At 59.9% G+C, this 22,769-nt stretch overlaps 2 protein-coding genes and 1 non-coding gene across 4 annotated transcripts; 1 reads left to right on the forward strand and 2 right to left on the reverse strand.

Moving 5' to 3' along the window:
• Positions 1-7: 7 nt before the first annotated feature.
• LOC132248869 (zinc finger protein RFP-like) lies at positions 8-2,863 on the reverse strand. Of its 2 annotated transcripts, none has more exons than XM_059723370.1 (3): positions 2,240-2,863; positions 1,929-2,024; positions 8-723 (listed from the first exon to the last, which is right to left on the reverse strand). In XM_059723370.1, exons 1-3 carry the CDS (start codon positions 2,775-2,777, stop codon positions 662-664), a joined length of 696 nt encoding a protein of 231 aa, XP_059579353.1. In that variant the 5' UTR covers positions 2,778-2,863; the 3' UTR covers positions 8-661. The 2 variants fall into 2 exon arrangements, with proteins under 2 accessions (XP_059579353.1, XP_059579349.1); XM_059723366.1 differs by having other exon boundaries at positions 8-1,289.
• Positions 2,864-5,888: 3,025 nt separating this feature from the next.
• LOC132249555 (major histocompatibility complex class I-related gene protein-like) lies at positions 5,889-18,729 on the reverse strand. Its single transcript, XM_059724918.1, has 4 exons — positions 18,714-18,729; positions 8,262-8,576; positions 7,997-8,066; positions 5,889-7,249 (listed from the first exon to the last, which is right to left on the reverse strand). The coding sequence occupies exons 1-4, from the start codon at positions 18,727-18,729 to the stop codon at positions 7,126-7,128; spliced, it is 525 nt and encodes a 174-aa protein (XP_059580901.1). The 3' UTR covers positions 5,889-7,125.
• Positions 18,730-19,627: 898 nt separating this feature from the next.
• On the forward strand, positions 19,628-19,698 carry TRNAG-GCC (transfer RNA glycine (anticodon GCC)). Its single transcript has one exon. It is a non-coding gene; the product is annotated as a tRNA-Gly (tRNA).
• Positions 19,699-22,769: the final 3,071 nt, after the last annotated feature.

Raw genomic sequence — 22,769 nt, forward strand, 5'->3', positions numbered from 1 at the left:
GCTCACACCAGCAAAGCACTACTATTCCCTGTACGGCTTGCACCAGTGCCAGAGGGAAAACCTCTACGGAAAGACCTGGATGCTGGTGTCATCGAGTGTGGTCCAGGGCTTTTGCCCTGAAGCTACATGGTGCAGGGGTTGGAAATGTTCACTCTCCTATCAGGCCCTGGTCTTGGCCCATCCTCAGAGAAAATGCAGCCAGGCAGAGGCAGCCTGAGCCCCTGACACGCGTCCTGACCACCGCCCGCTCTGGGACAGGGACAGGGACAGGGACAGGGACAGGCTGCTCCTGGGACTGAGGGGCCCAGTCTCTGGGCCAAGATGCACCGCAGTCTCATTCCCAGCATCAAAGGCCCGTGCTCTGGGGAGGTCTCTGCCCGTGGACACTGTCCCACTGGGGCCTGGGCTCAGACCCTCGGTTCCCTCCCCACAACCCCCTGGCCCCTCTGCCAGGACAGACTTCCAGCCATTACAGAGCCCAGAGCCCAGCCCGGCCCCAGGGAGGGGCTTGTTCAGCCCAGGGTGGTGGGATCCCCTGCCCCGGCTGGGGCACAGGGTGGCAGCACCAGCCCCAGGGCCACAGGGATGGAGGAGGCTGGATCCGGAGCAGAAACTCTCCCAGACTCAGGGGCTGCGGGCTGGGGCTGCAACCTTGTCTTGGCTAGTGGGAGAACATGGGTGAGATGAAACCCGAACGTACCTGCTCATGGCGCGTCTGACATCCTGGAGGGGACAAGACACAGAACAGAGTCACTGTCACCGCCCAGGGCAGCCCTTCCTTGTGCCTCCACCAGCACGGCCTCACTCACCCCGGCCCCTCTGCAGGGATGGACGCCCCTCTGCCTGGGCCTGGGACTAGGACAGGAGCAGGAGCAGCCTTTTCTTACCCCACCCTGCCTCCCCGACTGCCCCAGCCCCCGTGTCCCTGCAGCTCCAGACCTGGGGACCTGCATGTGCCCTGATGCCCCCCTACCCTGCATCACCCTGCGAGCTCCCTGGGACTCGGGGGACATCGCCTCTCTGGGCCGGGCACTGGGGCACGTCTGACCCCGTCTCGCCCGCAGGAGCTCAAGCGCCGGCTGCTGACACTCCCCCTCCAGCTCCGTGATCAGGGCGCTCAGGCGGGCAGTCTCCTCGCCCAGGCGGGCGGCATTTTCCTCCCTCTTCCTCTCAATCTCCGTGTCCATCTCTCTCAGCCGGGCCAGGCAGACCCGCTCGTGTTTAGCCAGGAGCTGGCGCAGCCCCTCGCACTTGGACACCACCAGCTGCCGCTCCACCTCTGTCTGCCTCTGGGGTGGGCAGAGACGTGCAGGGCAGGGCAGGGCCACGGGGACGGGGTAAGGAGAGGGGAACCGGACACTCAGCGCAGATGTCCCTGAGACTTTTCCAGGCTGCAGACTATGCCTCATTCCCGCCCCACAGGGTCCAGCCCAGGGCATTTGCGGGGGACGCAGCCATGCCAGTCCCACAGGGGGATTTCTCACCCCCCAGACACCCCAGCACTGCGGCTGCAGCGGGACCCCCATGACCCAGGGGTTTGCAGGGCCGGGCGCTGAGAGCGCAGCGCTGCCCCGACTCATCCACGGTGCAGGAGCCTGCCCCTCGCCGACCCTGCCCGACCTGCTGAGGGAGCGCCAGAAACGTCTGCCAGGCCTGACCCCAGCACAAGCAAAACCCTCCCCCGGCCCAGCCCGACCCACGGAGACCGGTGCACGGGATGTGGGGGCACTGCCCTTCCCCTCCCTGCCCGCCGTGGGCCAGGGCCAGATGCTGCTCTCCCCGTGCCAGTGCAAACCCTCAGACTTCTGCATTTCAGCACTGTCACTGCCCGTTTGCACTACGGGAAGTGAGCCCTGCAGGCTTGAGCTGAGCGCCGACCTCCCCCAAGTCCCGACACCCCCGCCCTGCCCCCCGCGCCGGGCACCCACCCGGAGCCCTTCGCTCTCCTGCTCCCAGGCGCGGTTCAGGCCCCGCAGCTCCTCTCTCTGCTCCCGCAGGCGCTCCAGGCGGCTCCGCATCCGCTCCTGCACACACAGCACATGGCTCTGGGCCCGGGTCGGGCTCTGGGCGAGAAACCCTCCCTGCTCGCGCCCCCAGCCCCACGGACACTGCGGCCAGACGGGCCGGACCTGCCCCGTGCCTCCGCCCCCGCCCTGTCCAGCCGTGTGTGTGCCTGGGCCCAGCCCCGGCTCTGGGCCCGCTGATGGGACACGCGGGGCTGCCTGACGGCCGTGCCCACCTGGTAGTCCTGGGCAGCCTCCTCCACGGGGATCAATCACAGTGTGATGTCGGTGCTCCCGGGACCTGGCGCACACCACGCAGATGGGCGCCTCGTCCTCCTGGCAGAAGAGCTTCAGGGCCTCCTGGTGCGTCCGGCACACGGGCAGCCCCGCGGGCTCGCTCCCCGCCGGCAGCCGCAGCCGCTTCACCAGCTCCACCACGTTGCCCAGCTGCCTGTTGGGCCGCAGGTCCCTGTGCGGGGCCGGCGCCCTGCACTGCGGGCAGCAGCCCTGGGGCTGCGGCTCCCCCAGCACTGCCCGATGCAGGTTGTGTCCGCACTCGGGAATCACCGGGTCCGTGAAATAGTCCAGACACACGGGGCAAGTCACCTCCTCCTGGAAGCTCCCCGCCAGGTCCCCCGCGGCCATGGCTCCTGGCCAGGCACTTCCACTTCCCCAGCACGGCCGCCTGTTTCCTTCGTGCTCTCCGCAGGGCCTGGGCGGAGCTCGGCCCCGCAGCCCGAGCGGACAGAGCCGGGCAGGGGCCCCACACACCATCTCTGCAGGGCCTGGGGCTGCCCTGGGGCCGCGGCCACATCAAGAAACCCCCGGGCTGGGGCTGCAGCCTGGGCCGGGGTCGGGGCAGCTCCTGCCTCTGGGTTTGGGACAAGTTGCTGCTGCGTCCCGCTGTGAGCAGGAGCCCGGGCGGAGCAGGGCTGTTCCCCGAGTGGGGCCGTGCAGGGACAGACCTTCCCCCTCTGCCCAGCCCAGGAGGGACTTTCTCTGGGGCTGGAGCTGGCCCTAGGGCAGCCCTGTGCTCTGTGCATACCAGAAAATGCCAACTCTCAGTGTCAACTCCTTTTTGGAGCCTCGAAGAAGAATAGAGCAGGTCTCCTGTTACAAGAACTCAGAAAAGGCACAACAGTCAGGTTGTTTCCAACACTCCTGGTTTCTCAGCAAACCCCCTAGGTGTATCGCAGCGGTCTCCAACCTTTTTATGGTGAAGATCACTTTCTGCAACTACTGGCACCCCGAGACTTACTGCACTGCCTGCCCCAGACCCCACGTGCCCCTGGACTGCAGAGAGTCCCAGACCCGGCTGGGCCACGGCCCCTCACCATGTTCGTCTGGCCACAGGGTGGACGTGACGCAGCACAGCTGCAGTACTACTGGCACCCCGAGACCTACTGCACTGCCTGCCCCAGACCCCACGTGCCCCTGGGCTGCAGAGAGTCCCAGACCCGGCTGGGCCACGGCCCCTCACCACACGTGACGCAGCACAGCTGCAGTACAGAGGTGGGGTCGGGCCCCGGCCTGGCAGGGTCTGGGACTCTCTGTGGTTCAGGGGCACGTGGGGAGGCTCCTGCCATTGCGCACAGCCTGGCAGGGGCCCCACAGGTCCATTCCCTCTGCCCCCCCTGTGGTCTGGGTGCAGTGGGCAGCCGTCACCAGCAGCCGCCTCCTCCCAAGCACAGGTGGTGGCCCACATCCCCCAGGGCCTCTGCCGGGCTGTGTGGCTGGGCCGGGGTCCCCCCGATTTGTGTCTCCACTGATTAGCTGAGCCGTGCTTGCAGTGAGGCTTGAGGTGCAGCAGTAGCAGCCTCTGCCACCTCTGTCCCCAGAGATGTGGGGGGAGACTCCCACACCCATGGAGGAGCCCCCCAGGCTCCAATCCTCCCAGCACCCGGCCCGCCTGGGGCCCCACTTGCCTTCCCCTCTTCCTGGCTGGGCTGCAGGGTCAGTCACTCACTGTGGGGGCCTCTATCTGCCCCCCACCCCTTCCCTCCCCTCCCCTCCCCTAGAGATTGACCTGCTGGGGCTGGGGGCGGCGGGTGTGTGCATGCATGCATGCCCAGCTCTCCCCAGCAGCCTGACCCCCCATCCCTATCCCCTCCCTTCCCCACTGGGCACCCACAATGGCTCTGCCCGTGCTACGCCACAGAGCAAGAGGTTCTAGCTCCACCCGGGAGGATCCCGACAGGCAGAGGGACGGGGGCAGAATGGACTCGTGTGTCCATGCCGCGCACCCCCCAGCCCTGACCTGTGCCTCGGGAGTCCCGCCAGGCCGGCAGGGCAGGGCAGAGCGCGGGACCTGGGGTGAGTGATTATCCTCGGCGGGGCCTCACAACGAGGTCTGGTGGGTGTTGTGCCACGTTGAGACCTCCGGGCAGGGCCCCCCCGCCACCATGTTGGGCCTGGGAGTCCCTTTCCTAAGCCTCAGGGTCCCTTCCTCTACACAGCCTGGCCCCGGCGGGGGTGTCTGGGGCACAGACCAATCTCCGGATCCCCAGACCCTGCTCCCCGTGACCAGGGTCGTGGCAATGCCAGGGGTGGAGTCGGGGTGACTGTCATGTTACTCAAAGCTAGGACACGGGCTGGTCCAGATGGGGCCAATGCCGACTCTGGCAGGGCTTGGACTGGACATGACCCCGCAGGTCCCTGCGAGCTCCACCGCTCGGGGGTTTCTGTGGGCCCTGAGAAGGGTGAGGACCACGGGAGCAGGCACTGTTGTCCCCAGATATCAGACCCAGGAGCACCCGCGGGGGTGGTGAGGTGACATGACCAAGGACATCAGTCATGCAACATGCTGGCAGCATGTGGGACGCATCCCTCGCCACCAGCCCATGCTGCCGCTATCCAGGACCCCACCGCCTGCTCTGCACGGGTGGCCATGAGGCCGTGCCCACCATGGAGACTGCACAGCTTTGGCATCGAGGAGGAGACGCAGCCGTGTGCAGCGGCCATGCCCACCCCAGCTGCCTCAAGGAGCATCAGGATGTGGGGGGGCCCTGCCTGCCCCTCCAGTGGGTGAGCTGCCCATGGCCCTGCTCCAGATGGACAGGATGGAGCAGGGGCTGCAGGCCAAGCTCATAGCTCAGGGCCCTACAACCCCTGGGCAGGGGCAGCGCGAGAGTGACCCCCACCCAGGGAAGGAGCCCTGTGCATCCCCGTGGGGCTGTAGCCTGGCAGGGAGCGGGCATCTGTCCTGGGGGAAGGTGTTGGGGGAGGAGGGAGCAGGGAGGATGTGGGGGGGGGGCTCTGCTCTGCCCCACTGCGGGAGCCTGCAGTTACCTGCATGTTGGGGGCTCCTGGGGCAGGGGTCTGGGAGCCGGGGCTGGGCTGTGCCAGGGGTTTTGTGCAATAAAGAGCTCACGCAGGCACGAGTTGTTCTTCTCTGGGCCTGGCCCTGTCTCTCCTGGCTTCCCAGTCCCAGTGTGGGGGCTACTTAGGGTGGGGGGATGGTGGGCAGTGACCCCACAGCAGCAGGAGGGTCCTGTCCTCACACAGACCCGCTGCCCATAGACAGGCACTGCCTGGCACCGCCTGCCCCGGGGGCAGTTCCCATACAGACACAGGACGCAGCTGGGCCACCCCCAGCAGCAGGCTCAGACCAGGCCTGGCCGGGGGGACGCGGTGGGACGGGGGTGCTGCTGGGGGACGGCAGAGAGCAGGGACCTCCAGCACCCCAACCCCACCCTGTGCGGGCCCTGCCCGGCCAGAGACCTTCGCACAGGGGCTGGGGGGAGACAAACCCAACAGCGCACACGTGTGTGAGCACAACCCTCGGTGCACATTTATTTTCTAACTACCTGAAGTGCCCGCTCTTCCCTGGGCCATTATTCCTGTAATTGCAGTGTGTGTTCATTTCAAAGAGCTTAGTACAACACATTAAGGTAAAAAATATTGTTTATTTTTAAAGAATCTAGTACAACATATTTAACATTTAATGTGGAGTGGAAAAAAATAGATCCATATAATAATGACAATATAATTGAAATAACTATCCAAAATGCAGTGGTACCAGGTTGCTGTCTGAGAAGTGAAGTAATCCCAGTCACTGGAAGCCCCAAAAAGGGTCAAGTAAAAATTAACCCACCTATCATTTTCTTTGGATGGTATTCAGTGACTTTGGAAGGTTTCCAGCAGACAGGATTAGCCATTGTCAATTTATAAGCGAACATACAGCCACACACACAGATGTACACTTCATTATGTACATACAGAAGAAGCTGTTACACTCTCCTCACCTGGCACCCCCAACCCCAAGGAAAAAAAGGGAAGAAAAGGGAAAAAGGATCGCATTGTCCAAAGCAATGTCCAGGGTCAAAGGTCAGAGCATTTGGCCTCCTCTGCCAGTGCCCTGACCTGGGACTGTCCAGGCACCTGGTGCCCGGCTAGACCACAAGCTGCTTTATATCAGGCTTTTGTGTGTCCTGTGCCCATGGCCATCCTGGGGTCATCCCAGGCTGAAGGGACCAGGTGCTGTGCACGGAGCAAGCTGGAGCAGCACAAAGCAACCCCACACGCTGAACCGCCCTGGAAAAATAGGCTGAGGCTGAACATGCCATCAACTCAGCACAGGGATACTCCAGGGCAGGGGGAGCACCTCTGCACCATGGGGACAGGGTGTCCAGCCTATGGCACTCCTCACAGCATGGATATTTGCAGCAGGGCAGGGGAGCAGCATTTGAACCCTGATGCAGAGGGCAGAATGGGTGCCTGGCCCCCCAGGACCCAACCCCAGCACGTGGGGGCAGACAGGGCTGGGGCCAGGTACCACAGCCCAGTACGGCTGCAGACAGCCCCAATTGCTCAGCTGGCCAAAAGGTTGAGCACCGCTGCCCTAGGGCCAGGCACTGCCCCGTGCAGTGTACGCCCTGCCCATCTGCCTGGGGAGAATCATCACCAAGGACATCTCACCTCTGCCTGTTCTTGTAATAAAAAGGAAACTCGGGTCCAAACCTGCAACAAGCAGCACCCAAATCCCACCCCATTGCCCTGGCCGGCTGCAGCCAAGCTGCTCTCATTTCATATGCCAGCTATTTGCAACCCCACAGCAAGGATCTCTGCTCTGGCAAGATAAGGCCTGGGCAAGGGTGAAATAAGTGCAGGTTTATGGGCTAAATCAAGGCTGAAATGAAGGTGTTTGAAAGGTGTGAATGGGCTGGCGCTCCATGTTTTTTGCTGTTCCCGCTCCTCCTCCCTGGGCCCCTCCGGAGGCAGCGCAGGCTCCACCTGGATCCGTTAAACTGGAAACGAGACACAGGAGACGTAGCAGCTGGAGGGACGGCAGCAGTGGGCAGACACTGACCTGGCACTCAGCTCCACCCGGGGTCACTCCCTGCACCGAGGGGAGGAGATGCCCCCCCCAACACACCGCCCACTGTGGGGTCCCCTGCGCTGCGCCAGCTCTGCTCCCAGCAGTGCCTGGGCTGCAGCCCCTTCCCAGGCTTCCTGGGATGTCATCAGACACCCCCGCTCTGCCCCTCTCCCCCAGGAGCACAAGGGCTGGTGCAGACCCATGGTCACACAGCTCTCCTGGCACTTGGCCCCCTCGGCACCCCAGGGCACAGGACAGCTAGGGAGACAGGAGCTGTTGGCAGTGAAGTCAGGAGCCCTTTGCACTGCCCCTGCCCTGCAGCCATGGGGACCAAGTGCCAGGTGCCAGGGGCTGGCCAGGGCTGACCCCCTGCTCCGCACCCCTGGGCTGACCCTGCTCCTGCCCCTCACCCAGAGCTCACGCCAAGGGGGTGGGATTTCCAGGAGCTCCGTGGCCCCACACCCAGCCGGAGCTGCTAGCTCTACGGAAGCGAGGGTGAGACCTGTCCCCAGCCCCAGTTGCTGCCACCCCTGGGACATGTGGGCCTGGGAGCCCAGAGCAGCTGGAGAATGCACTGTCCTCCCAGGTCCCAGGCACAGCAGTGATGAGCCCTTCCTGCTCCCCTGCACCAAGGCCTGGGCACGGCCTGGCTCCAAGGGCTTTTCCTAGCACTTACTGTGGCAGTAAACACCTGCAATGACCCACACAACACCAGTAATGATGCCCAGTCAGCATTGGGTTGGACTCTGGAAGAGGGAAGGGGTCTGTGAGTGAGGGGAACCCCCAGACCTGTTGCCAACGCTGCATGGGCCCAGTCCCCCCTCCCCATCAGTACCCCTGCATCCTCTGACCCCCCAATTCCTCCCTGCTCAGTGGGGTCAGTCAGCTCCTCCCTCCTGAGCACCACGTTTCTTCTCCCTCCCCGTGCGGGGGTCACTCACCCGTCCGGCCCTTGTCCCAGGCCACTCTCAGAGCTGCCCCCAGGCTCTCGTGCCCCACGCTGCAGGCGTAGTTGTGGTTGCTGCTCGGGTCAATCTCGATGGTGGCCCAGGTCTGGTAGGTCCCATCTCCGCTGGGAAGGACCCCTGCATGGCTCGTCTCCTGGGGCTGCACCTCCCCATTTTTCAGCCAGACGGCAGCCACGTCCTTGGGGCAGAAGCCATGGACCTGGCAGGCTAGGGCGGTGCGTCCGCCCCAGGATGATGGCTTGTCGCTCACCTGTGCCACGGGACGCTCTGGGAGGGAGGAGACCCCTGCTAGAGTGACTGCCCTGTTGGGCCCTCAGCACCCCTGCCAGGAGCCCGGGCTGGGCCTGCACCGGGCCACACAAACTGGCTCCAGCGCCCATTTGAGGCAGGAGCAGGCAGTGTTGGGGAAGGAGTGTGGGGGACGGTAGACACGGCTGCGCTGGGCTCAGGGCTGCAGGAACAGGGTTCGACACAGCTGATCTCTGGTTCTCAGACACACGGCCAGGGCAGGGACACCACGTGGGCTCTGCCCAGCTGGGAGGCCTGACCAGAGCAGGGACAGGGGCACCGTGTCCTACAGCTGTGCTGGGGTCTCGCCCAGCAGCAAGACCAAGAAGCAGTGGTCGCCATCCTGGACACAGGGGGATGGGGCAGGCATTCCCTGGGGTGAGGGGGCGCCCGGTCAGTGCTGTCCTGGGCGGTGACACCGGGACTCACTGCTCTGCAGCGCTGCCTTCCCGTGCTGCAGGTACTGCCGCAGCCACTTGCTGCAGGTCTCCTCCAGGCAGGCTCCTGCATGCTAAAGCATGGCCTTATCCTCATTCCACCTGCGCTGGGTGACCTGGGCCTGCGTTGTTCCTGCTACCCAGGTGTGTGTTCTCGGGTCATAGCTGATGAAATCTGCCCCATCTCAGCTGAACCGCATGTAGCCTCCAGTGCTGCCGTCTTTCTGCAGCTCCATGGACTGGAGAGTGCGAGACCCTGAAACGCACAGATCCAGGCCCTGGTAAGGGTCACAGCCCCAGGAAGCAGATGCCCCCCAGGGCTGCCAGGCTGGGCAGGGGCAGAGCTAAAACCATGGGGGGTGGGGGGGCAGCACTGGGACAGCTGGGGTCTCTATTCACAGAGGACAAGGCTGACGGGACACAACTACAGCATTGGGGAAGCCAAAGGTAGGGGGAGCAAGGGGCAGGTGAAACCATCCAGGATGAGTCTAGGCTGGAAAGCAGAGCGGTGCTTCTCTGTGCGGGTGCAGTGCGGCACCGGGAGCCTCCCCTCGGGGCAGTGAGGCCCGGGAGCAGAGCCCGAGCAGGGGATGCTGCAGCTGCCCAGAGCAGGGACCCCACTGCAGCCCCAGAGGTGCCACCAGCGTGTGCCCCAGCCAGCCCAAGCCCTGCCTGCACCAGGGGCGTGACGGGGCCTGGTCGCTGCACCCCACGGCTCTCCCCACATGGACATCTGAGTCCCCGCAGTCACTGCCCACCCAGCCCTCATGCCTGGGGGTCTAGTCCTCGCCCCCTGGGACTCTCAACTCCTGCTTTGCCAAAAGTTCACACACTTTAACACAAAACTTTACTTCTGTCCTGCTCAGGATCCAGCTCCACACCCAGCCCCCACCCTCTTGTGTTAATGGACCCTTCTGCTTTCACCCCCCAGCCCTGCTAGTGCTCTTCACTCCCGACCCCAGTGCCTCCCCCCAGAGCTCTGCCAGTGCCCCTCACTCCCAACTGCAGCCCCCTCCCCCCCAGCCCTGCTGATGCCCCTCACTCCTGACCCACAGCCCCTCCCCCTGCACCCTTGCTGGTGCTCCTCACTCCTGACCCACAGCCCCGTGATGGGAAGTACTCAATCACTGCACCCTGATTTATCCAGGTGTTTGGGGGGTTATACCCTCCCACCCCCCCCCCCAGTCCCTCTGGACCCAAAGGCCCCAGCCCTGGGCCTGCTGGCACTGTGGAGGGCCCCAGTGTGTGTGTGGGGGGGTCAGTTCCAGTTTGGGGAGTGGATTTGCCCCCCTTGGGCCACAGCCTTGAGTGGCTGATGGCTGGAGGCTCCTGGTTGCCTCCCAGATGCAGTTGGCTGGGGGTCCTGAGCTCATCCACAGCTCGGGGGCAGCAGTGGGAGGTTCACAGACAGGCATGAGACCCCCTCCACTTCCCTCAGGGAGTCACTAGCTGGAGCTGGGGGGCAGCAGGGGGGTCTCTGCTCCACTACCCCTCCCCTTGCACCCCTCCAGCCCAATGCACATGTCCTTTGACCCCTGCCCCCACCATCCTGTCCATGGATACCTGGTTCTGCATGCATGTGCTACCCTCTGCTCTGGGGAGAGCCATCTCTCCCCCATGCCCATGTCTGCTGCCTCCCATCACATGCACACTACCACGATGGGGAGAAAAGTGGGGCAGCTGGGTGCTGGGGGAGAAGGGGTGCAACTGGAAGCCTGGAGGTAGATGCAGGTGTGACCTGGTGCCCAGGGTGGGTGGAGACAACGGGCCCTGGCACAGACGCAGTGCAAGGCAGCATGGCTGGGCACTGGAGTGCAACTTAGGACTCAGTCCCTCTCTGACATCCTCCAGGGTGGGGGATTTGAGGGGAGAACAGGAAGAACCCAGGTGTCCAGGCTCCCAGTCCCCCATGCTCTCTCCTCCCCTTCCCAGAGAGCCCAGGCATCCAAGCCTCTCTCAGCCCGGGCCCCAACTGCATTAGGGGCCCTGCTGTACACAGCCCCTGGCGCCTACCCCAGAACCAGGTGCATCTCAGAGGTGTCTGTCTGTGCATGGGTGTCCGGGACACTTGGGTTGTATATGTGTGGCCTGCAGAGACTTGTGTTGAGCATGTGTGTGTGTTTCCCAAACCCTTGCAGAATGTGTGTGCCCCTGTGTGTCACAGACAGTGGGGTGGGGGGGTGGATGTGTGTGTGTGTGTACGTGTGTGGGCAGGTGGGCTGTGTGCTTGCTTTGGTAACGAAAACAGGAAGTAGAACTTGTGGTCAGAGTTGCATGGTGGGACTGGGGGGAGTCACAAAGGGGACGGGTACATCTCCTACAGACACACTGATTTGTTGCTTCCTGTGGCCAGGTGTGGCTTTTTGACAAATTTTACAGTGAACTGTGACTGAGTCTCAATAGCGAACAGAGGCTGGGGCTCAACCCTCGGTGAACGCCTGAGTAAGGTGGAGTCGTGCTGACAGTGGCAGCAGCATCACAAACCAGCTCACACTTCAACAGAAAATGTTTACATAGGTCCTCAGTGACACAGGATGGAGCTGCACATCCAGCCTACACCCACGTGTGCTACCACACTGCTCTGCGCCCTGACCCCCCAGCCCTGCCGGTGCCCCTTGTGACAGCTGAAATTATGTCTGTGTGATAAAGGTGCTTGCTGAAGGCTCTATGAAGATTAAACTAAGTGTTTTTCTGTATTTGTTTAGATATTAAGCTATATGTTGTTGCTAAAAACCTAATTAAAGATTAAGATGTAGTGAGGACTTGTATAAAGTAAGGCCTAGTAAATTTAGCAAAGCCTTGAAGTAGTAAGGCCATGTGGCATAGTTAAAATTACCTTACCAAAGGAATGCAAGGCTTGTACTGCTATTGGTCAGTCTAAGGACAGTTAAGTAAAAGGAATCTGAGTGGTTGTACGTGATCAGAACCATTCAGAAGCTTTAAATGAGCTGGAATATTTGGAAACCAGGCGGAAGGAAGATACAGCTCTGTAAAAGAATTAGTAGCTGTTGCCCGGATCAGTGGGCCCGTGGACCTCGAAGAGCCCAAGAACTGCATCCCAGGGTCCTTTCCGGTACCCCTTTGGACAGTGTCGTTCGGGGACGCCTGACTTCACTGATCTTTGAGGAAAAGAAGGTTGCTGTGTATCAGGCATCAGAGAGGACTGCCAATAAGTTGCCAATGTGAATTGCTTTTGTCTGTCGTTGTTTGTTTTGTTACTTCGCGTGGTTGTATTTTTGTTAAGTCAATAAATCTTTCTTACCTTTCTACCCCTGACCATGCTCTCAATCCCAATCCCTCTGCAGGTCGCTGGGACACCCCTCACTCCCGACCTGCAGCCCTGCCACCCCACCCCCTCACCAGCTCTGTGTCAGGAAGACAGCCCTACATGAATAAATGAGAGACCAAACAACACCTGCGCACCAGAACGAGCGCTCACCGACAATCTATCAAAGACAGGAATTCCCAATGAGCGGTGGGGCACACTTCTCACAAGAAAACCACTCTCTCTCCAGTCTCGCAGGTCTAATCCTCAAAGGGAACTTACACAACACTTCTCAGAGACGAGCCTACGAACTTCACTTCATCAACCTTCTGGATACAAAACATCATGGACTAAATATAGACATTGGATTTATGACACGTTACATCCTGCCTGACCTCTGACTCCCCAGGTACTGTCCCACTATTTAACTACTACATGCATCCCCCTTCTCCCCGCCACCCAGCCCGTCTCCCACCCACTGACTCAACTTACATCTTCACTGACGGCCTGTCTTCCATGCAGACCAGCCCAGCCTCTGGCTTCGTTGCTATTCCTGCCATCCAGGAAGAGCACACACCAACTGTAGAGGCTTCCTCAGCCTGATGACAGGTTTTTAAACCCAAAAGCTTGCTAAGTTTCTTTCCCCCAACTATTTAAGTTGGTCTAATAAAAGATATCAAATTCACCCAAAGAACCTTGCCTGCCTATGTCCTTAAACCAACATGGCTACAACCTACACCCCTGTAAATGAATAATTGGGATTTGGAGGCAAAATACTTCTCAGTCCACCCCAAATTTCCTGTTGATGCCACCAAGAGACTGTCCTGAAGACCCCCGAGTGCCATCCTGCCTGGCTCAAAGTGTGACACGGCCCTGCCCAGCTGCCAACTGACTGCCCCCCACCCCCACCCCCACCCCCATGCCACTGCACTAAGTACTTGGATTGTGGAATCGAATAAGGGGACACTGGAATAAATGATTCCATTTCCATATCATTCGAATTACTGAATGATAAATTTGACTGGAATTATTCCAATCGAATAAGGATTGTGCCAGAAAGTTTACTAAGAACTTTTTTCCAATGACTCAGTCTAATATAAAACATCCCATCTACTCAAAGAACCTGGCCTGAATAAGGAATGGGCTAATGGGCTGTCAGTTGGCCTGCTGGGACCAACCCTGGCACCATATTGGGGGCTACTGGGGGATACTGGGAAGCACTGTGGAAATGGGGGACCCTGGGAAGGTGCTGGGATCCACTGGGTAATACTGAGAGGCACTGGAGGTAATGGGGGATCCTGGGAGGGTAGTGGTATCTACTGGGGGTACTGGGAGGCACTCTGGGTAATACAAAATCCTATGAGGGTGCAGGGATGTACTGAAGGATAGTGAGAGGCACTGGGGGTAATGGGAGGTCCTGGGAGTGTACTGGGAGATTATTGGAAAATACTAGGAGGTACTGGGGCATGCTGGGGAGCATACTGGGGGTTATGGGAGCTCCTGGGAGGGTGCTGGGAGGCACTGGGGGATACCGGGAGGCACTGGGGTAATGGGGGATGCTGGGATGCACTGGAGGAAACCAGGAGACACTGAAGTAATGGGGGATGCTGGGAGGGTGCTAGTAGGTCTGGGGCTGGTGGGGAGGAGAAGGGGGTGCTAGGTGGTCTGGGCTCTCTGGACACTACGGGGTCCAGTGCGCAGCTCTTGTCCCCCCTTGTCCCCAGGACGCCGCTGTCCCGCCGGGCACTGCTGCCGTGGCGGTGACTGCCCCGGGGCCCGCGCACGGGCCGGGTGGGGCCGGCAGACCCCGCGGCGGTGGCGGTGGCGGAGGCGGAGCGGGGCCCGAGGCTGCTCCAGCGCTGGGAGCAGCCCCAGAGCAGCGCGCGCTGCCCCCAGCTGAGCGCCCGGCAGCCCGCGGCCCTCGGGCACGGCACGCCCCAGCGCTGCCCCGCGCCGGGCTGGGCCCTGCGGGACGTGCCGCACCGCACCGCACCGCGCCAGGGCCGGGCCGGGCCGGGCCGGCAGGGAGGAGGCAGCGCGGGGCGGGGCGGGGCGGGGCAGGGCACGGCCCGGGGCTGCGGCAGGCACGCGTGTGCCCGGCTGGATCGCGGCAGAGCCCGGCCCGGGGGAGCGGCGCCGCTAGTCCGGTGACACCTCAGTGACATCGAAAGCAAGAAAAAGAAGCCCCGCCCCTGTACAAGCCTCAGCCAATGGGGGCACAGCGCAGAGAGTGGGACCGAGCACGCGGCTCCTGCAGCCCCGCCCCCCCGGGGTCCTCCGCAAAGCGCCGCCAGCCCGGGGGTGCTCCTCTCCTCTCCTCTCCTCTCCTCTCCCCGCCCCGCGCGCACCGGTCGTGCCCCGACCACCGGCTGCAGTTGTGTTAGCAGAACAGCTAGCTGCAGCCACCCCAAATTCCCCGTAGTGCTCCCCGCCCGGCTGCCCCGGGGCAGGCGGGAGATCCTCCAGACAGCCAGGCCGGATCCACTCTGAGGATCCCCATCGGACACTACTGCGAGGGGACTGGGACTCGGATTCATTGCACTTTCCTGCGTGTTGTGCAGACACGGGCTTTCCCTGCACCCATGGGGCATGCTGCTCACTCCGAGCAAGCAGCCGCCCGCGAGCCTGCCCTGCCGCTGCCTGCATCCCAGGGACCTGGGTAAGCTCAGCTGCAGAGAACCTGGCCCCGCTCTCCCCGGCACTGGCCGGGTCGCAGAGGACCCGGGGGCTCTTTCCTGGATCCTCTGGTCTAAAAAGCTTCTGCCTGGTCAGCCCCTAGAGGCAGCCAAGGCAGCGCTTCCAGAGGCAGGGAGCTCTGGCTCCACCAACTCTGACCAGACCTTCCAGTGCTGGCACTCCTGGCTACTTGCACGAGGAAGCCAGCTCCTGCTTTCCCCAGAGTCCCTCCTCTCCTGCTGAGTGTGAATGTGCCTCTGCTGCCAGTGAAGCTTCCCCTTGTAGCTCTTCAGGTCTCTCAGATCGCCCAGCTCTTCCCTGCAGGTCTGGACTCTCCCCAGCTGCCCTCCCACGCCCATCTGCACCTGGTGCCCTGCTCCCCCCATGCTCTCCTGCTTCGGAGACCTGCTCTGCACCTTCTGCACTTGGCCCAGGTGGCAGGGACCCCTCTCCCCCAGTCTCCCTGGGGAGGTGCTCTGCAGCTCCAGGTTCACAGGCCTTTCCTCGGGAGGCTGCAGCTCAGCCTTGCTCAGGGCCCCTGCACCTGCTGCCTGGGGTAGAGGAGCCACAGCTGGACCCGGTGCTGCTGGCACAGGAAACCCCTGCTCTTCTGCCAGACTCCTATCTGCTTGGGGCAGCCACAGGCCTCAGAGAGGACGGAGAAGGAAGAGGCAAAGTCTCTCACCACTTCCTACTAGACCTCCCTGGCCATGAAGGTGGAGATGTGCCCCAGTGACTCCTCTCTGCTCCGAGGGCTGAGCACTGAACCACGCACCACGGAGCAAGTGCAGAGTAGCTCCTTGGGGGACGCGCACAGGACTCCAGAGTCAGCACCCACAGTTTAAAGGGGAGGGAAACAAAAGAAGGGTCTCCAGGGTGATGTGGGGAGAAGAGGAAGAGTGGATGTGCTGCAGCACTGATTCCTGCATCACTGCTCTGGCAAAAGAGAGTTTCCCACTGATGAACAGGCCAGAACCGCAGTGCGAGGCAGACAAGGGAGGCTGGTGCTGTGCCAGAAGCTGTGATTTAAGGCAGGGTGTGGGAAATACGGGGCCAGTCTGCTTCCAGGCGTGTGAGTGGCTTCCAGCGGGATGCCGGGACAAGAGGAGAAGCTGCTCTGTTGGGGCACTGGTCCCACCAAAACACTCTGGCCCAAGAAAGTCTTCCACTGCCGCACAGGGCCTCGTGCTGCTGGAAGGGCAGACCCACCGCCACGCTCCTGCTCCTGGACAAGGGCCTTGTCTGGCGCACAAGCCCAAGGAGTTATCATGGGAGCTGACCCAGGTCTCTGTGTCAAGGGAAGCATCAGCAGGGCAGAGGCCTGGAGTTCACTGCGTGAGAGCAGCTAAAAACACCCCCGGGGAAGCCCATTTCCCCAGCACCTGTACTGGTGCGATCCTGAGCAGAGAGGGCCATGAGCACATGAGAGAGGAGTGGCTGGAACAGGATCACTGACTGTTACCTGTCAGCATGACAAGGCCCAGCCGAGACAGGATCTTTGTGCCGGGTGCTGCACATGTGCAACGAGAAGCATGCAGGGCTCTCCCCTGACTGCTGCCAGCGCAGAGCCCTCTCCCACCCCATCCCTGCAGCTCCACAGACTTGGTTCCTCCCATGCTGGAGATGGGAAGGGACAGAGATTTAAGCCTCTTACCACAAACGCAGGACCGCCGCTCAGGCACCCAGACCCAGGCCCTCCCCTGCATGTGCACATTACCTGACTCCTGCTGTAGCAGGGCTCCTTTTGGGCACAGGCGATGACGCGTCCTGAAGGTCTGGGGTTTCACCCTGCCCTGCCTCCTCCAGGGACACAGCTATAGGATGGGGCTGTGGCTGCTCCAGCCAGGAGTCAAGAGGTTCCCAAAACCCCAGCAGTTGCCAGCTTCTCCAGGGCCACCTCCTCAAGCTTCACATGCACGGTGCCCTGGGGCAAGATAAGCATGTTACAGGGAGCTGGGACCTGGGGGGGGCACATCCCCCAGACTCATGGAGATGAGGCCAGCAGCACTGATGATGGATCAGGTTAATCACTTTCCCCTGGAGCTTCTCTCCTCTGCCCGCCACAGCTGAGACCCCTCGACCAGGGCCTCGGCCTCCGGCTGCAGTGTAGGGGAGGGTCGGAGATGCAGATAGCGCCCCCTGCATCGGGGCAAGAAGGGGCAGTCTCCTGCCTGATTAGCATGTTAATTAAGAACAAGACATGGCAGGGCAGTCAGGTAGGTGGCGTGCCCAAAGGCAAGTAGGGCAGCTAGCACTGTGGCTAGTAGGGGAGGCCCACTTTGCCCCAGGGACCCTAGGGACAACCAGAGAGAGCCCCCCAGCCCACCTGGCCTGACCTTAAATCATTTTTCTGACCTCATCACAAGGCCCCAGTCAAGACGCAGCCTCACTGAAGGCTGCTAATGCAGACCCATCCATTCCCAGGGGGTCCAGGATGTGGGGAGAGTCCGTAAACTGGTGTGACAGGTTGTGTGGAGGAATCTGGGGGCAATGGTCGGAGGGGGATGGGAGGTGGCCCGCTCCAGTCCTGTAGGAGTCGTGATATACAACAATCACACAGAAAACATGATCATGCTTTACAACCAAGCGAGATGCTCTGTAACATGAAACACACTTTATTGCACCAAATGACTTGTGAGTTTTGGGGTGCTACACATGGCTGGCTGGAGGACCTCTTTCCGAAGCCTTGCCCAGTTGGAGAAGTGGATTTGAGTCAGGCTGCCCCACCAGCTTGAGGAGCTCTTCCCCACAGACACTCAGGATCCTGGGGACAGGCTGCCCTGGGCGGGTGGCCTCTGGCTGCCAAGCCTTTTCCACGCAGGCCTGGGGGAGCCCCCTCTGCAGTAATGGCCAACCCTCTGAGCTCTGAATCCAGTGATCTGAGTTCAGATCTCAGCACAGCCTCCAGCTTGTGCTTCTTGCACCTCCAATGCTTCTGCCAGTCCGGAGGTGTTTGGCTTGGCTCTCTCCTTGAACTTCCCTCTCCTTTGCCTTCCCCCATGTTGCATGGGTGGGGAAAATACAGCCTATGGCCTGGATCTGGTCCACAGGTGTTGTACATGTATATTTGTGACATTGATATGCCATGTGTGCATGAGCATGTAGCACTGATCGTGTGACAAGTGTGTTCTAAAAAATGCAGAACAAAGCCCTGGGCCCGTGGAGCTGGGGACTCATGCTCTCCTCTTCCTGACTGAGGGGAGATGCCGAGAGGAGGCAAACTCCCCATGAAAGCTGTTCTGCTCTGGGCTCTCTCTCCTTTTAACTCCACGATCATCAGATGAAGTGCAAACACATTTCTGAGTGAGCTCCAGTCCCACTACCAGAAATCAGCAGGAGAGGACAGAGAAGAGACTGTCAACTCCACCTGGAAGAGAGATGCTTGGCACAGGCTGCTCCAGAGCCCAACGGGAGGGGAACTGGACAGTGAGAATAAAGAGGACAGTGACATAAGCGGACCCGATGACAGCGAGGAGGTCGGCGACAGGATCAGCAGCAGTGGGAGTGACAGCAACATCGACAGCAAAAAGGACAGGGAATCAACTGAGATTTTAAACCCTAAAGGGTTTCTTTGGACCAAAGGACTATGGCAGCGGGTGGGTGTGTGGAGCCCCGGGGGAATGGGTGTGTTTTTTGTAACACGTGCGCAGTTCTTCTTGTGTGATGAAAGGTTTATGATGGAGGATGAAAGGTTTGTGATGGAGGATGAATATATTTAACTTTATATATTAAATCAGATCAAGTGTAGTCATTGCTTACCTGGCGGGGGAAACATCGTGACCACCGAGGCAGTTTTCCTAGTCGCACCGGGGGACAACCGCTTTCCTTGCAGGGGTGTAGTACCCACAAAGGTAGTGCCTAATTCATCTCCAATTTAGCTGCTGGAGTGGGGAGATCTTGGCTTTATGTCACTTTATGGACATGGGAGACTCCTCCCAAGCTTGCTCTTGTATTCATATGGCTGAGGGCAAGCAAAACTCGGGGGCATCCAAACCCCAGCATGTAGGATGCCCCTCAAAGGAGTTGGGGACATCTGAAGTCCCAGATGGGGCTGGAGGATGTTTGCCGGTAGTCAGGTCACTTATGGTTCTGCAAAGACTCACAGATTTGGAGTTGATTTGGCTGGTTTGGTTTGGAACATGGGGATTTTTTTTTTTTTTTAATCTCCCCCCTCTTGCCCTGGGGCCAGTGAAGGATGACTGCAAAAATCAATCCAGAAAAAGGGAAAGAAACAGCCAAATGCCCAGTCTGTAGCACAGACACCACACATGCGGGCATCTGCTATGTCCATCCAGCCCCTCTTGGGTGCCCACATTCTCGGATGATTTTAATCACTGCAGGTCAGGATCCCCCAGCACCCAGCCCAGCAAAGGAGGGAGTTGCGTGGAAAGCAGGAGCTCAAAAAGGGATTTGGGGTCCTTGTGCAAGCAAGACAAAGAAACAAACACACCAAAGGTGGCTCAATCACTTCCCCAGGGTGACATTTCCCCTCTTTTCCAATGCAGGCTGTTTCTTTCAGTTGTGGCCAGGGCTTATTGATCAGCTTTGGGCCATGGCATTGAAGAGCTCCCAAAACCTTTGGCTTGTTTCTCCTTGGAGTGAACTGGAGTGGAGGGAAGAGTCACCATCACCTTTTCTTTCCTGGGGCCTCACCATGCATTTTGCTACCTTAAGCATTGGTGGTTCAATGGTAGAATTCCTACTTGCCATGTAGGAGACCTGGGTTCAATTCCCAGCCAATACAGGTGAATACAATGTGCATGTTAGTGAACTGAGCTAATTCTTGGCAAGTATGCTCATTTGTTGCAACTTTCTATTATTCTTCGAATTAAAAAAGTAAAAAAAACCCCAACAGATTTTTCAAAGCAAACATGGCAGAGTAAAGCCGCAATTTATTTACGTTATTGATTCCTTTCTGAAACTTCTGCATTTTCTTCATGATTCATATGCAGATCTAGACACAACTAGCAGCACTAATTTTGTGTGGCACCATTAAAAAAAATCTGATGGCACCCCAGAGTGCCCAGTCACCCTGGCTGAGATTAACTCCTCTAGGTTATTTCAACAGCACGGAGAGCATGCTACAAATGAAAAACAGCAGAACAAAAGTGCACCCTTCATCCCATGCCTTGTCCAGCAGGGAAAATGAAAGGTCCAAGAAAGAGAAACCTCACATATTTAATACCTTAATTTTATTTCAGTCTTCACAAAAAAGGTTTGCTGTCCATTGAGAAATACATTTGGCAGAAAGAGAAGGGGAGGAGAGAATGAGAGGGAGGTTCAAAGCTGGATGCAGCACCCTGGACATTAAATCTACATTTCATTTCAAAATGGAGTGTCTCCACAGCGCAGCTCTTTCCATCCTGAATGACCTCTCCTTTGCATCACTGCCCTTTTCTATTTTCTTGCCCCCTTGCCTCCCTTTGCTTTTTTTTTTTTTGTCTTCAGCAAAACTCTGGGGATTATTACAGAAAGGGTGTTGACTCTGTACCACTCCCCATGGAGGGATTTTTCAATGGAGTCAGGCATAAAATACCACAAAAGTCCTTTTATACAGAAAATAAGGTTACACCTCGGCAAAGGAGAAGTACTGCCTCCTCCCCTCCTCCCCACCTCAACCACAGAGCAGTCTTCATTTCCCAGGATAAATGAGAAACCCCGGGGAGACCCTGTTGTGTGGACACGGGCAGAGATCACTGCAAGGTCTCAAATTAAACCCTGCTGTGCAGCAAAGGACTTGTCAGCACTGCCGCGGGGCTGCCGACAGGAGCAGGTCCCCTCCACCCACTCCTGTCCTGCGCTCACTTCAAATCAAGGCACCGCGGTCACCGGACGGAGGAACTTGAGTCCATGCCCCCAAAGCGAAGAGGCTGAAAACAGGCAGCCCCCTGGACATCCCCTGCAGCCCGGTGGTGCAGCCCCTATAGAGGGGGAGCATCACCTCCCTGGACCTGTTCATCATGCGCCTGCTAATGCATGATAAAGTGTGGTTAGCTCTACCAATCACATCAACACATCGACGGCTCACATTCATCTTGGAGTCAGCTATGACTCCGAGATCCCTTTCTGCTGCTGTGCTGCCGAGAAGGTCATCCCTCAGCCTCCAGGTGTGTTGGTGATGCCTTCTCCCCAGGTGCAGCACTTTGCACTTGCGGTGTTCGGTCTGGGCTCTTCACCGAGCTCCAGGGCTGTGAATCCACGTGGCCCCTTTCCTGGCTCAGATGTGGGGTCTGGCCTGCTCAGAGACCTCCCACAGCTTCAGTCCATCCCGGTGCTTGGAGCTCCTCTCAGAGCAGTGGATGGAGCCCCGTCCATCCTGTCCTGTCCCATCTCCGAGGAGCTCACCTCTCCACACAGTCTCCCCCCTTTCTTACTTACCTTTCTCACGGTGCTGCCGCCAGAGGCAGAAACTGCCCAGGAGAACGACAAGGGGCAGAATCACGGCCAGAGCCACCGCCCATGGGAAATAGGGACCTGCAGGAGAAAGTGGCATTCACGTGGCAGCCCTGTGTGAGCAAATGCAAGGGCTGGGGGCAGCAGTGGCTTTCCCTGGGACCCTCCTCATGGATTTCAGGCCAACAGGCCTCCCCCATGCTTGATGCTTAGCACACTGGGAGCCCAAGCTAAAGACCAGCTAACGCACCCACTGCCCTGCCCCTGCCCGGAGGCAGCAGAGTGGTCACTGCAGGAATAAACCAGAGCCAGCAGCACAACCCCTGCATGCAGAAACCTCTGCCAGCCCGAGGCAAGAGAGATAGTGACCCCCGCTTCCTCAGGGCATCATGGGACCCTCATGGGAAGTGGCTCCTCATCCAGCAGGTCAGCAAAGACAAACCATGTCCCTTCAGTCCAGGGTTACAATACATCTGGGTGTTCCCAGACACGTCGTCTTTGGGGTCCTCCCATCTCTGTCTGGGTGTTTTGTTTTTAATATCACCAAGTGTCTGGGATTTGGGATTTTGCTCTGCTCAGCACCGCAGTTTCCCCCCCGCCGGCACTGGGCTGCAGCAGGGCAGGGGAGGCACCGGCTTCTCCGGCAGGGAGGGAGCTGGGGAGGGGCAGGGGGAGCTGCGTGCCCTCCAGGAGACACTTGCAGGGCTGCGGGGAGCAGGGGGCTGCAGGACGGGAGTGAGGGGCACCGGGGCGGGGAGGCAGGGGACGGTGGGTCAGGAGCTCAGGGCACAGGCAGTGCCAGAGGACTGTGGGTTGGGAGTGATAGGCAGCTGCAGGGCTGAGGTGGCTGTGGCTTGGCAGTGAGGGGCAGGGGCAGGGCACAGACATATCTCTGCCCCCCCCGGCAATCATATTATACCCCCTCCTTCCTGTCAGGTGTCCTCTTTTTTGAAACTGGAAATGTGCTAGTCCTGCTTCAGTCAGAGGCTGAAAGCTGAGCTCTGTGCCAGTGTGAGGGTGTCCTGAATCTCAGTGTGACCCCTCGTGCCAGGCGGCGCAGGCCGACCCCAGGGGCGCAGTCAGGACTGAGGTGCTCGAGTGCCGTCAATGCAGCCCACAGACACTGTCCGCTGCAGCGCTGCAGGCACCGAGCGAATGCCGGCCGGGGAGCCAGGCCCCTTGTCTGTCCCAGCAGCTTGTCCCCAGGGCTCTGCCGGCCGTGTCCAGCCGTGGCCCTCAGGGGACTCCTGCGCCTGCTCTCTCACCCCAGCAGCTACCAATGGACCATGAGCAAATCTTTCCTCACCGTTCTCCCAAGGCCTTTGAACCTCTTATATCTCCTGGCTGCAGTAGACCTGGACTCAGTCAGACCTTGCACCAAAGGCGTCCCAGGAGAGTGTGTGCAGGCACCAGGAGCAGGCT

The sequence above is a fragment of the Alligator mississippiensis genome, chromosome 1 (genome assembly GCF_030867095.1).
Source record: "Alligator mississippiensis isolate rAllMis1 chromosome 1, rAllMis1, whole genome shotgun sequence".
NCBI classification, from domain to species: domain Eukaryota; kingdom Metazoa; phylum Chordata; order Crocodylia; family Alligatoridae; genus Alligator; species Alligator mississippiensis.

Excerpts from the sequence above, each read along its gene's own strand:
- LOC132249555 (XM_059724918.1), bottom strand. Across the intron at positions 8,067-8,261 it reads CTGGGACAAGGGCCGGACGG|AGTCCAACCCAATGCTGACT; the intron begins GTGAGTGACCCC and ends TCCCTCTTCCAG. Across the intron at positions 7,250-7,996 it reads TGCAGGTGTTTACTGCCACA|TTTAACGGATCCAGGTGGAG; the intron begins GTAAGTGCTAGG and ends TCTCGTTTCCAG.
- LOC132248869 (XM_059723366.1), bottom strand. The coding sequence starts at position 2,777 with ATGGTGTGTGGGGCCCCTGCCCGGCTCTGTCCGCTCGGGCTGCGGGGC. Across the intron at positions 2,025-2,239 it reads AGGCTGCCCAGGACTACCAG|GAGCGGATGCGGAGCCGCCT; the intron begins GTGGGCACGGCC and ends CTGTGTGTGCAG. Across the intron at positions 1,290-1,928 it reads AGGAGAGCGAAGGGCTCCGG|AGGCAGACAGAGGTGGAGCG; the intron begins GTGGGTGCCCGG and ends TGCCCACCCCAG.